Source organism: Argiope bruennichi, chromosome 9, assembly GCF_947563725.1.
Source record: "Argiope bruennichi chromosome 9, qqArgBrue1.1, whole genome shotgun sequence".
Classification (NCBI taxonomy): Eukaryota; Metazoa; Arthropoda; class Arachnida; order Araneae; family Araneidae; genus Argiope; species Argiope bruennichi.
The window spans coordinates 87,393,602-87,406,919 of record NC_079159.1 but is presented as its reverse complement, the minus strand read 5'-3'; the positions used below and the strand labels follow the sequence as shown (position 1 = coordinate 87,406,919).

The window sequence follows — 13,318 nt, the reverse complement described above, 5'->3', positions numbered from 1 at the left end:
GATTTTTTTTACAGAAAATCTTTTCCAGCTTGAGCATTCGAAAAATAAATAAATAAAATAAAATAAAAAGAGAATATTTTTGAAGGTTCACTGTTGTTATTTCTTTATTTTGTAGCTTTTTTGTTTTGTTTCTAATTACAAAGCATGGCTACATAACCCAAAAACCATTATATATAAGGGATATAAGGGTTACCTACAATGCATTAATCATTATTAATGTAAGAAAATGTTCAAAAATTTTGATATAAAGCAGTATGATTTTATGAATCCTCGATTGTTGCTGAAAGAATCAAGATAAAATCCAGGAATGAAAAAACTATAGTAATCCATTTTCATTAAATTTTCCTTTGACTTTTTAGATATCCAAATCCGATAAAAATACAGTGTACTTACGGGAGTTAAGTATGGATAGCTTCGGTAACTACACATGCCAGGTGTCCACAGACAAGCCGTACTTCCGATGTGTGCAGTCGACGCGGCATCTAGAAGTTGTAGGTATGTATTAACATTGCATTTTTTATCCAGTAACTGCGTATTAATCGTATGGCATTGACGAATTTCGACTTAACTGCATGCCACGTGCAAAAGTATAATGTAAATAGAATAACATGAAATTTTTGTGATTAATTGCTTGTTGCAATAAACATGATTTGGAGATTTTTTGGAGATGAATAACTGGCATGAGGTTAAAGCACAAGTACATTTCTTATGGAATTATAAGTTATGATGTGTTAACTTAATAGTAAAGTTTTTTTCAAAGATATATAGTGTTATCTACAAATTGATAAATAGGCTGAAGTTGTCAGAAATTAGTTGTCACGGTAAGACGATGGCAGAATAAGAAAAACGAATAGAGAAGTAAAGTGATAAAACCTTGGAAATGCTTCATATAATATGATAATTTGAGCATAGATTCCAGTCATGTGATTATATAGACACAATACATAATAACAGAGTGTTACTGTCTATGGCAAAAATGAATACAATTCCACTTAATATCCTATATCGAGATATGACTCTGTTTATGTTTAACCATTTTTCCTTGATAAAAAATAAGTTAAAAAGGTACTTTTAGAAGCATTATGGTTTATACGAGACACATTTTTCACCTATATTTTAAAAAGTATCTTTATAATAGGATATGATATCAAAATTTTTGGATTGCCATTTTCTAGAAAACTGGGACTTGGAGAAACATAATTCTTGAAACATTTTTCACTTTATGAGTATAAAGAATCTGTAAATGCTGAGGAATATAAGAATATTATACATTGAATAATAATTTTGGAAACTTGTATATAACGGTTTTGAAATGTGATTTCAAAGAAGATTTCAAATATAAATTAAATTCACCATCAAACTAATGGAATTAAAGTTTGTCTTATTAGCGTGGTATGAAAATTTAGAAATGAGACTGTACATCTCAGTATATAGCTTTGATTTGAATCAACTAGATCCGTTTGAGATATTCTGTGTTGTTCTTTTGGCAACGCAAATGTAACTGAACTTAAATTTGAAATGTAATTTGCTTTAATATCTAGCACAGATTGCTTATAAAGTCAAAAGAAATTGGATAATTTTCCAAGAAAGGAGTTTGATAAAAAAAAAAGTTTTGCTTAAAGCGATTCCTTAAATAAATTTCAGTTTTTTTAAAGCAGTATTTGTCTTTTTTTTATTTTCATCAAAAACTTCTCATTTTGAATAATAGCAGCGAAAAATCTGCATGGGAATTTTTATCGGATGGGTAATTAAAGTCAAACGATTTTTTTAAAAACAAATCCTCAAAGGAAAACTTTTTTTCTAGAAACAGAGTTTTTAAATTTTTTTTTATTTTAAAATTTAAGAATAAATTTTGAAGTTGTATTAATGCATTTTAATTTTCTTTTTTTTAAAAAAGAATGTTTGATAAAAGAATACTAACATAGAAAAAAAAAGGATGGAAAAAATATTCTTCATTTAGAATGTTCCTGACATGAATTGTAAATTTTGTGATTCTTTCAAAAGTTATATTTAAACATTTCGAGCTGGAAAAGAGAGGAAAAAATATCTGAAATTCTGTTCTTATTCATAACTTAAAAATATAAGATTAAACTTCCACAGAGATACTTAGTATTTTTTTAAAAAAGAAAACTTAAAATGAAATAATTTTATTCAGCAGTTCTAAATCTTCCTTAAATTTATTCTTTTATGCTAGATGATATTTTGTTTTATTCTCAAAAATGTGTTCAGAATGAGAGCTAAGTGTCATTAAGTTCCCCATTCTGTATGTAATTAAATATATTTTTTTAATGTTTATAGGCCTAAAAAATTTCTACTTCTGAATTTCTTCTGTTTATTATTATTGTTATTATGTTATTATCTTTTTAAGAAATGATATAAATTCTCATTTTTTGCTTTTCTTTGTTAGAGTAGATCCTCATTCAGAAATGACTGGTCTTAATAATATTTTAACATCCTAATCTAGCAAAGAATTTTTTTTAACAATATACAAGTTTTTGTAATGCCGTATCATAACTTTACTAAAATTAAGCTTAGTAAATTCTACTATCCTTTTATATAAAGTTTTATTTGATTCATTAGTCGTCAAAAAATATCTACAAATGTATCTTCATTTATTGATTTACTGATTAATACTTTATTGGATTATGATACTGTGCTTTAATTATTAATAATGAACACATTTCAACATTTTTCGACAGTGGTGAATTTAGGCATATTGTGGCCCTAAGTAGTGCGTGTTATAAGCCTCCACTTTTAATATACTGATCGATTTGATTTCATATGCAACACATTTTTAATTTACCGACATGTTATTTTTTATTTTAGTATTTTTTTCAAAATTATACATTTTTATTTATTTATGTATTTATTATATGATTCAAGACTGTCCGGTATCCATGGCCGTACTTTATGTTTATAAATAGTCTAAAAACTAAGTGAACGTAATGAAATGTAAAAGGGCCTGACCAGTTACACTTGATGCAGTGTCAATATTATCCTTTTATTTTGTAATTAATTAATAAAATTTGTATTAATTTATTTGGCAGCATCGAAGATAGTGTTTTTTAATCGATCTATTTGTGTTTGCTGTCAGTTGAGCAACCGCAGCTATGTGGCTCGCTTAGTAAAAAATTCACCAGTACTTTTCTATATTACTCATTTTCATCCTTGTTATAAATTCCGAAATTAACACAATTAAACAATATTATTTGTCTATATGCCACTAAATCTATCTTATCTTTGAATCTAGAATGTATGAAAACTATTCAGAGATAAAAAAAATATCAGAATTAATTGTAATGTAAAGGATTTTAATTGAATAAATTTCTTATTTTATAAAATTTGTAGAATTATTTTTATTTATTTTTCCTCATTTTCACGAATTGACAGTGCCACCATCTGATGGTCCAAAGCTCACTGAAGAAAAGTCTGATTACGAAGTAGGAGACAATGTGTCAATCTGGTGTATTTCTGGGAAATCTAAACCGGCTCCAGATCTCAAATGGTACATCAATGATCAGCTGGTAAGATAATGCTTACTTTTTCCTTTCGCTCATTGTTATAGTAATAATAAATTTTTGACAAATTCTCATTTAATTTTTGACGTTTTTTTATGCAATACTAGCAGCCAGTTGACTGAATAAGATTAATGGCTAATAAAAACTTCCTTAAATTTTTACATACGTAATTTAATCTTAAAAACCTCCAAAGGAAAACAATTTTAAATTTTGATAAACTTGCAATTAGTATTATTTTAGAAGCTGTGGTGGTATGTAGATTATTATGATCCATGCAGGAAGCAACAGGACAAATGTTTTTAGGAGCATTTCTTTTAATAATCACATTCACACACTAAACAAGCACAAACACAAAGACAAGACATTCACGCGCGCGGCTTCACAGTTCAGCCTCACATCTCATTCTAATTACAATGGCAATGCACTATGGGATGACATAAGGGATGGCCTAATCAGAAAAAACAAGAGTCATGCAACTGCTACAAAGCTTTTTATTATTCTATTCATCGTTATCTGTGTCCTCTATTTTTTGAATGAACCTAATTATATATGAACCTAATTTTTTTATAACCTAATTATATATGAACTGCATTTTATATGAACCTAATAATTATATTGTGTGCACATTGCATCCCGAAACGTGCAACACATATGCATGTGCATTAAAATAGATCATATTATTATTATTTATCCGTGCATAGGAATTTATCGTCCAAAAGCATTATTTAAAGTTTCTAAAGTTACCCTTTCCTGCAGTAATATTTTCCTTGTAAATCCTCAGACTTATAAAGTATTATATAAAAAACATGCATAAAAAAAAAAAAAGAAAAATTTGATTATTTTTATATTGTACTGATACTTACAAAATAACATTTTTTTTTCCAAAAGAGAATTAAGAAAAAAATTATATTAAATTTAAGTAAATTAGATTATGGTATGTTTTTTATATTTTAGCCTTTTGAAAATAATTAAAACGGAAAATTGCTTCCAAATAAAAGTTTTATCCTTTATTCAAATGAAAATTATCTAATGTTCTCAGATCTCTTACTTAAAAAAAAACAATTCTTTCTTTATTCTTTATTTTCGTGCTTCCTTAGGGAAGGATTATACCGTGGCCGGTGATAGGCCCTGGTACTCAAATACAGTTCCCGCGAGTATTGCTGTAGAAGCGGTATGGTCATTCAGTTATTTTATCCATGGGCCTTCCGGCAGTTTGGATTATTCTTGATTTTGAATAATTTGTTTCTGAAGAAAAATATAGAAATAAATTTAAATTTACTTATTTATTTAAATTAATTAAAAAAACGTATATGTGATTTTTTATTTTTATATATAAAATTCCTCAAAATATCTTTATATGACTTTTAGAGGAAAAGGCTAAATTAATTTAAGTTGTGTTAAAAGTTATCAAGAAAGTAACAGTTTTAAAACAATTTAGAAAAATTAAAGTAGTTTTGATATGAGCAATAGTTGAAATAACCCTAAAGGAATGTATAGAAAGTAATTTTATTGTTCCATAATTTTAAAAATCATTCATTTTTAATAATAAATATGGATGATTTCATATAATCAAACGATTTTCTTGTAATTATTCCAATTTAGAAAAATTAAAGTAGTTTCGATACGATCAATAGTTGAAATAACCCTAAAGGAATGTATAGAAAGTAATTTTATAGTTCCATAATTTTAAAAATCATTCATTTTTAATAATAAATATGAATGATTTCATGTAATCAAACGATTTTCTTATAATTATTCCAACAAGATAAACTTTAAGAGTGATTCCACTTTCTTCAAAGAATCATATAGTTGATCTTTTTTAAACTAAGTTTATCTTCAAAGAAAATTGGTTTATTTTCTATAATTCAACGGTCTTATTCTTTCTGTTTCAACAAGTGACACTTTACGATAATTGAATTTGCTATCGTAGAACAGTTTCTATAATGCAACTATTTCTTTAACTAAATTTATCTTCTAACAAGTTTATTTCATTCCCTGCAGTCAGCTAAAAATGGAAACTTATTTATCTAGGTGGCGTTAAAATTCTTTAGTCGTCTTCTTTCTGTCTCACTGTCTGACATGTTCTATTTCCATTTGCTTTCACTGGAAATTCGGAAAAGCTTTCTGTTCGTTACTTACTCCAGACTCTCCATCCATTTATTTACAAAAAATGACTACCAGACCCAACTATGGACTTAGATACACTTTTCGCTGTCACGTCCCATGTTCCTTTCTACATTTTTTTTGGACGTCAGAGCACTTCTAAGATATGGCCTCAGTGATATCTGGCTGACGTATGAATATTTTAGACATCTTTCTTTTCAATTCCTAAGCTGTAGAAAGTAAACACTTTTCTTGTCAGGGCAAGGAATACAAATACCACATACCGTTCGTTTCGTGTTTGAGTTCTGTCAAAGAAAACAGAACTTGTGAATGTATCCATTTGCTCTGTGTAACTGCTTGAAGAGAACTGGTAAGATGTGTGAAAAAAAGTTATTCAGTAAGTGATCTTTGCAGAGAAAAATGTTTGAAAAATTCAAAGTTTATATATTTAACTTGGTTTCATTGTTTATTTTTGTTACAAACAAGTTGTTGATTTTTTTCTATTAAGAATTTGTTATCATGAAATATGATGTTTTAAAGAAGTTAAATTTCAATTTAGTTGCGATCACTTTATTTATATTTCCTTTTTCTTTGAATATTTTGTTTCCAGATAATTATTTTTGCTGTTTAATCTTTATTAATTTGTTGCCTAAGAGAACGACCAAGAAATGTAAGTAAAGCAGCTTCGTATTCGAGACAAATGCACTGTTTTCCAAGTAGAATTGCTGTGCATTAATCTCGCAGTTAAATGGTTTCAAGGAAACGGTTTCATCAAAATATTTAATCTACTCTTATTCTCTTTCTTCTTTATTTTCACTTCAAGATATCAACAGTAGAGAAAGGCTTGGGGAGGAAACCCTAGAAATTCTTCAGACTCTTAAAGACAATTGAGTGGAAATTTTGTTCACACATGTAAGAGTACATTGTAAGATCCTTGGAAATGAAAGAGAAGACTTTTTAGCAAAGAATGCTCTTAATTTCACAATTAATATCGACGTCAGAATTCCTAAATCCACAGTGCTCTGATTCTCTTTCTTCTTTATTTTCAACTTCAAGATATCAACAGTAGAGAAAGGCTTGAGGTGGAAACCCTAGAAATTCTTCAGACTCTTAAAGACAATTGAGTGGAAATTTTGTTCACACATGTAAGAGTACATTGTAAGATCCTTGGAAATGAAAGAGAAGACTTTTTAGCAAAGAATGCTCTTAATTTCACAATTAATATCGACGTCAGAATTCCTAAATCCACAGTGCTCTGATTCTCTTTCTTCTTTATTTTCAACTTCAAGATATCAACAGTAGAGAAAGGCTTGGGGAGGAAACCCTAGAAATTCTTCAGACTCTTAAAGACAATTGAGTGGAAATTTTGTTCACACATGTAAGAGTACATTGTAAGATCCTTGGAAATGAAAGAGAAGACTTTTTAGCAAAGAATGCTCTTAATTTCACAATTAATATCGACGTCAGAATTCCTAAATCCACAGTGCTCTGATTCTCTTTCTTCTTTATTTTCAACTTCAAGATATCAACAGTAGAGAAAGGCTTGAGGTGGAAACCCTAGAAATTCTTCAGACTCTTAAAGACAATTGAGTGGAAATTTTGTTCACACATGTAAGAGTACATTGTAAGATCCTTGGAAATGAAAGAGAAGACTTTTTAGCAAAGAATGCTCTTAATTTCACAATTAATATCGACGTCAGAATTCCTAAATCCACAGTGCTCTGGTTCTCTTTCTTCTTTATTTTCAACTTCAAGATATCAACAGTAGAGAAAGGCTTGGGGAGGAAACCCTAGAAATTCTTCAGACTCTTAAAGACAATTGAGTGGAAATTTTGTTCACACATGTAAGAGTACATTGTAAGATCCTTGGAAATGAAAGAGAAGACTTTTTAGCAAAGAATGCTCTTAATTTCACAATTAATATCGACGTCAGAATTCCTAAATCCACAGTGCTCTGATTCTCTTTCTTCTTTATTTTCAACTTCAAGATATCAACAGTAGAGAAAGGCTTGAGGTGGAAACCCTAGAAATTCTTCAGACTCTTAAAGACAATTGAGTGGAAATTTTGTTCACACATGTAAGAGTACATTGTAAGATCCTTGGAAATGAAAGAGAAGACTTTTTAGCAAAGAATGCTCTTAATTTCACAATTAATATCGACGTCAGAATTCCTAAATCCACAGTGCTCTGATTCTCTTTCTTCTTTATTTTCAACTTCAAGATATCAACAGTAGAGAAAGGCTTGAGGTGGAAACCCTAGAAATTCTTCAGACTCTTAAAGACAATTGAGTGGAAATTTTGTTCACACATGTAAGAGTACATTGTAAGATCCTTGGAAATGAAAGAGAAGACTTTTTAGCAAAGAATGCTCTTAATTTCACAATTAATATCGACGTCAGAATTCCTAAATCCACAGTGCTCTGATTCTCTTTCTTCTTTATTTTCAACTTCAAGATATCAACAGTAGAGAAAGGCTTGGGGAGGAAACCCTAGAAATTCTTCAGACTCTTAAAGACAATTGAGTGGAAATTTTGTTCACTCATGTAAGAGGACATTTTGGGATCCTTGGAAATGAAAGAGAAGAATTTTTAGCAAAGAATGATCTTAATTTCCCAATTAATATTGACGTCGGAGTTCCTAAATCAGATTGGAAAAGATTCACTTACCAGAAGCTCCTTGGCCAGTGGGAGGAAGAGTACGGTTTTTCATCGAAAACTAGACATACAAAAAAGTTCCTTCCGACTATTAAATATAGGCTTGTACGAGAATCGTTCTTCTTCTGCTCTTTTAAAGTGACTCAGTTTTTTACTGGTCATGGGGACTTCGTTAAATACTTAAAAAGGTTTCGTCGACAGACCAGTGACTGTTCCTTAAGAGAAACTCAAGACGTTGAACACATTATTTTTCGGTGCCTGTATGCGCAGGATTGCCGGAACGTTCTTTAACAAAACTTGGCATTTCAGCAAAGGATTGGCCAGTTGTTCTGGTCACTTTTGTGAATACAAAGCCCTCCTTCTTATCTTTTGTAGAATTTGCTCAAGCTTGTAAATACAAATAATTTTACTCTTATACTATAGCCTAGAAATTTACACCCATCATTAACTACTTTGCATAGTATTTTTTCTAAACTTTTGCATATATATATATATATATATATATATATATATATATGCAAAAGTTTAGAAAAAATACTATGCAAAGTAGTTAATGATAAGGGCAAATTTACAGACACATATATATATATATGTGTGTGTGTGTGTTCTATTTTTGTTTACTTTTATCTATTTCTTTTGTTTTGTTTTTCATTGCCTTTTAACTTTTGTTAAGGTGTTTCGTAAAAGGTCTAATTGTTTTTATACTTACTTCTGTAAGCTTCGTGTTGTATACTGTGGTGCACGAGGAGTATTTAATGTTTTAACTATAAATAAATCTTTATTAATGAAATATTTTGTACTTTTAAAGTTATATTTAATTTTACATTTTTGAAAAGTGTAGTTCTTGCGCCATCAACTCTCATACAAAAGTGGACGGGTTTTCAGTAAAGAACAACACGGCTTTTTTTTTACGAGAATATGAAGTTTTCCAGTTTTTCAATTTCACAAAAGTACTTAATTCTTCAGGCTCATTCTGAAATGTCAGACCAGGAACTAGTTATCTACCCAGATCAACTAGAGAGTTCAAGCCTGGCCCTGAGGTTTCACTTGAAACCGGATGTTCTGCACAACGGAAAAGTGACCCTGAAATGCGTGGCGACCATACAGCACATATATGCAGAGACTGTCAAAGAAATACGAGCTACAGGTAAGCAGCACCATGACTTAAATGTTTTCAAACATGTTCAACCATCATTGTTGTTTAATTCCTGAAAAATTCTGAGGTTATATGCAATTTCTTCTGATATGGAACAAAAAAAGAAAAAAAAAAAACGAGTGCTACGAACAACAGTTTTTAATATAACTGTTATTTCTTCGCTGAAAAAAACAGTAATTATTCTTGTTTCTTATGGCACTTGCCATGGTCAAGCCCGCTGTTACGAAGATAGCGATTTTAAGCCGGTGGGAGAGCGTCTCTTGTTTCCATAGTGGCGCCATCTAAGGTCTAGAGAACGACTTAGCTACACACACGTCACAACCTTTTTACTAGGCGGACTTCATTCACTCATCCACAGATCGTAATTTAGACCTGAATCAGAAAACGATCACCCCTGATACAGTACCCCCAGTGGTATTAGTCCCGACATGGAGGACTTTGTGATCATGACAGATTTACACGCGCGTCAGCCACCAAGCACGCGGGGAATCCTCTACCGGCGGGGTTCGAACTCGCATCCTAAGGAACGCGAATCCATCGCTCTACCAACCAGGCTAACCCGCCCTGCAGTAGTTATTGCAGACAGTATCAGTATGTCTCCTTTTATGAGTATGAAATATTGAAAGAGTAAATATTGTAATCAACAAAATAATTTACGGTGAAATTTTAATAAATCACCTTGATTTGAAATAAAATCTTTTTTTTTGGAATTATTTTTGGAATAAAAACTGATTGTTTACTACCTAATCTATGAATACACTAGCAAAAAAACAAATCAGAAATAAATTACATTAAATTTACAAATGCAATTTGGATTAAATCCATTAGGAAATTGGCTAAGCATTGGTCTTTTTATTATGCGTAGGAGGAGATAATAACTCAAATAATAATAATAATAATAATAATAATCTATACGAATAATTTTCATTTTTTGGGGACTTTGTAATGAGTGATTTGTTTGCACATATATGCACACTAAAAGGAATCGGAAAGAAGAAAAATGCATATTTGTTTCTTTTCATCTTAGAATAAACTAAAGCCAAACTTTTTCATTTTAAAAATATGTAAAAAAAAGAATTGGGAATTATACAACATTAATTCTTCAAATTCTTGTTGATGTGTTGTTGTTACACATTCGCAAGAACAGCAGATCTATATCAAGTCTAGGAAACTGAACACCCTTAAGAAGTTCCAATACTAAGAATAGATATTCTTGTTGATGCTAAGGTTCTTGTTTAAAAATATTATGCTGTAGGTTCCTGAATAATAAAGCATTTGAATCTTTTTCCCATTCTTGTCACCAATTACTGATCTATAATAAGTAATCATATTTGCAATATTAAAGCAGCAACCGAATTAATTTTACGTTCTTCTTTTTTTATAAATGAGGACATGTATAATTTACTTCATTTTTGAGATGCTTCATAGTAAATAATTTTTAATTGATGATAATTGCGATGAAATCATTTTAAATAATTTTTGTCTTTCATTCGCATCAGAAAAAATTTAAGCTTCCAGGATAATCATGTCTCCTCATTTCATTAAAATTAATTATTATTATTAATTATCGTTTCATTAAAAATTGCTAATATATCATGCATTATTTTTTGTATTAATTGAATGAACCAAGACGGTTACAATTACGCTGTAATGAAATATTCTGCTATTAAATAAGGCACACATTATTTATTTCTTTGATTATCGTAATATTTTGCAATTTGGGGATTCTCTCTCCATTTTTTTTTTTTTTTTGAAATTTTTGCAGTAAGTAGCTAAAAGTAAATTCTTATTAGGATTTTTTTTAAAAATAACTCATGCAAAGAAATGGGGTTGAAATTAAGGAATCACTTGTCCACCCCGTAGTCTCTTTCAGTATTTTTTTTCTATAATTTTGACTTAGAAATGCATACATGATTTTCAAAAACATATTCAAACTTGGATATTTATTGTACGCGTACCAACAACTATAAACTTTTGTTGGGTTTTCTGGAGAAGTAAATTTGTTTCAGTAATTAATATTGAGATAAGTTACCCTAATATTAGAAATTAGAAAAAGAGCAAAGTTGTTTTAAAGATTTGACTAGTGAGTTTTTTCTCATGCAGTTTTTTTTAATAATCACAGCTTTCTTTTATATGTCCATTTGCAATTTTTATTTGTTTTTAATTTTTTTGGCATTGAAATTATAAGCTCATGCATTTACAATGACACATATTAATGAAAATATTTTAATTTGCTGGTATTGCATTCATCCATTTTTTAAAATTTTAGAGCGCCATCTACATATTTTTATTTAATGGTTTTATACCTCTATCATTTATAAACATTTTATCCAGATAGGAATCACAAGAAAAAAAATTATCGATTTGCACTTATGATTGATTCACTCTGTACATTAAACATATATACCATGAATCGTATTTTTAATATCGCGGTAAATGTGTTAAAATTTTTATAGAATAAGTCTTGATATTTTTCTGCATTTGCTAAATGATGTAGGAGAAAGGCACCTTTATTTGCTTATTTTTTAAGATTTAAGTGAAAAGTATATTGTGAAAAGTGTTAAAAAAGTGTATATTTGTATCTTAAAATGATGTTTAAAACCACTAGCAGAATTAACTTACCATTTTAATTTCTATAACTGCACTTGCTTTTTATTTCAGGATCTCAGATTTCTACTTCGAAATGGTTGTTGTGGATAATTACAGTTGCGGTTTTAATTCAGTATGCGAAAATGTGCACATTCAATGGAAGATGACGGACTCTCTTCAAATAACATGAACATGACATGTTTGAATACATTTTGTACATAGATACGACGCTGAGAAGAAAATTATTTATGCGTATGAAGTTGTAAATGAGGATGTGATTTTGCATTATGCGGTTTCCCTTACATTTTCATAATACCAATAACATTAATTCCCGAAATGGAGTTAATTTAATACTATTACGATCACGTGGTAAACGTCATTAAGCATGTCATCTGATTTACACATTTATTCAATAGACTATTTTGTGTTAAGTATAATGTGAGGTAATATTGGAAAGGTAGATACAAACTGTGAAGTGGATTTCAACATCAATTCCGCAACGCTCTTGACGCATATCACGTGAGCAAGAATGAATCCTTTTTCGATTCAAAAATGAAGTGAAAGATAGCTCTTGAACTGTATTTAACTTTTTCAAACATAACTTTTTTTTAATCATAAAAACGAAAAGATTTTCTTTTATTGCATCATCTTAATTTATTAATATTGTATTTGCATTTTATTTTGTATCCTCAGAAAACAAATCTGAATATTTATTATATTTTTCCCTCTAAGAATAATTTTATTGCGTAAAAAAACCTAAATATACTCCCATAAGTCTAAATTTTTGAACAGATTAAGTACAATGAAATTGAACTAAGAAGCATATTCTTTCAAGTGAAAATAAATGTAATGCACGTACTTTAATTATTTTTTCATTAAATATTCAAATATGTATAATTTAGGTTCTATTAATATACATTTGTTTCAAAATGAGTTCTGTTATGCCATATGAAACAAAATTTTACTAAAATCCAAACTTAATCATTTCATTCTTCTCGTTTTGTTATTAAATTATTTTTGCAAGTTTTATGGATATGTTATGTAAATAATATATGTTTCAAATTTATCATCAAATAAAGATTTCAATGACTATACATTCAAGATGTGTCCATTTATTTCGTTTTATCAAAACAGGAATTCAATTATTCTAGCAAAGGAATTATTCTTATTAAAAACTACTGATGAAATAATTAGAATAAAATAATTCAATGATTTTGCTTGAGACAGAAGATTTAAAATTATTAAAGACTTATTAAAATTATAATTCTAAAACGAGTTAAATTCTATACTGGTGGACT

The 13,318-nt window shown here is 29.2% G+C and overlaps 1 protein-coding gene across 1 annotated transcript in view; it reads left to right on the top strand.

The window, feature by feature from the left end:
- The window catches only part of LOC129984790 (uncharacterized), a 200,254-nt gene extending 187,387 nt beyond the window's left edge, over positions 1-12,867 (top strand). Inside the window, exons 4-7 of the mRNA XM_056094746.1 lie at positions 360-495; positions 3,391-3,524; positions 9,242-9,422; positions 12,093-12,867. Of these exons, the coding sequence (XP_055950721.1) occupies positions 360-495; positions 3,391-3,524; positions 9,242-9,422; positions 12,093-12,187 (546 nt within the window). The 3' untranslated portion in view covers positions 12,188-12,867. The remainder of the gene's footprint in view (positions 1-359; positions 496-3,390; positions 3,525-9,241; positions 9,423-12,092) is intronic.
- Positions 12,868-13,318: the final 451 nt, after the last annotated feature.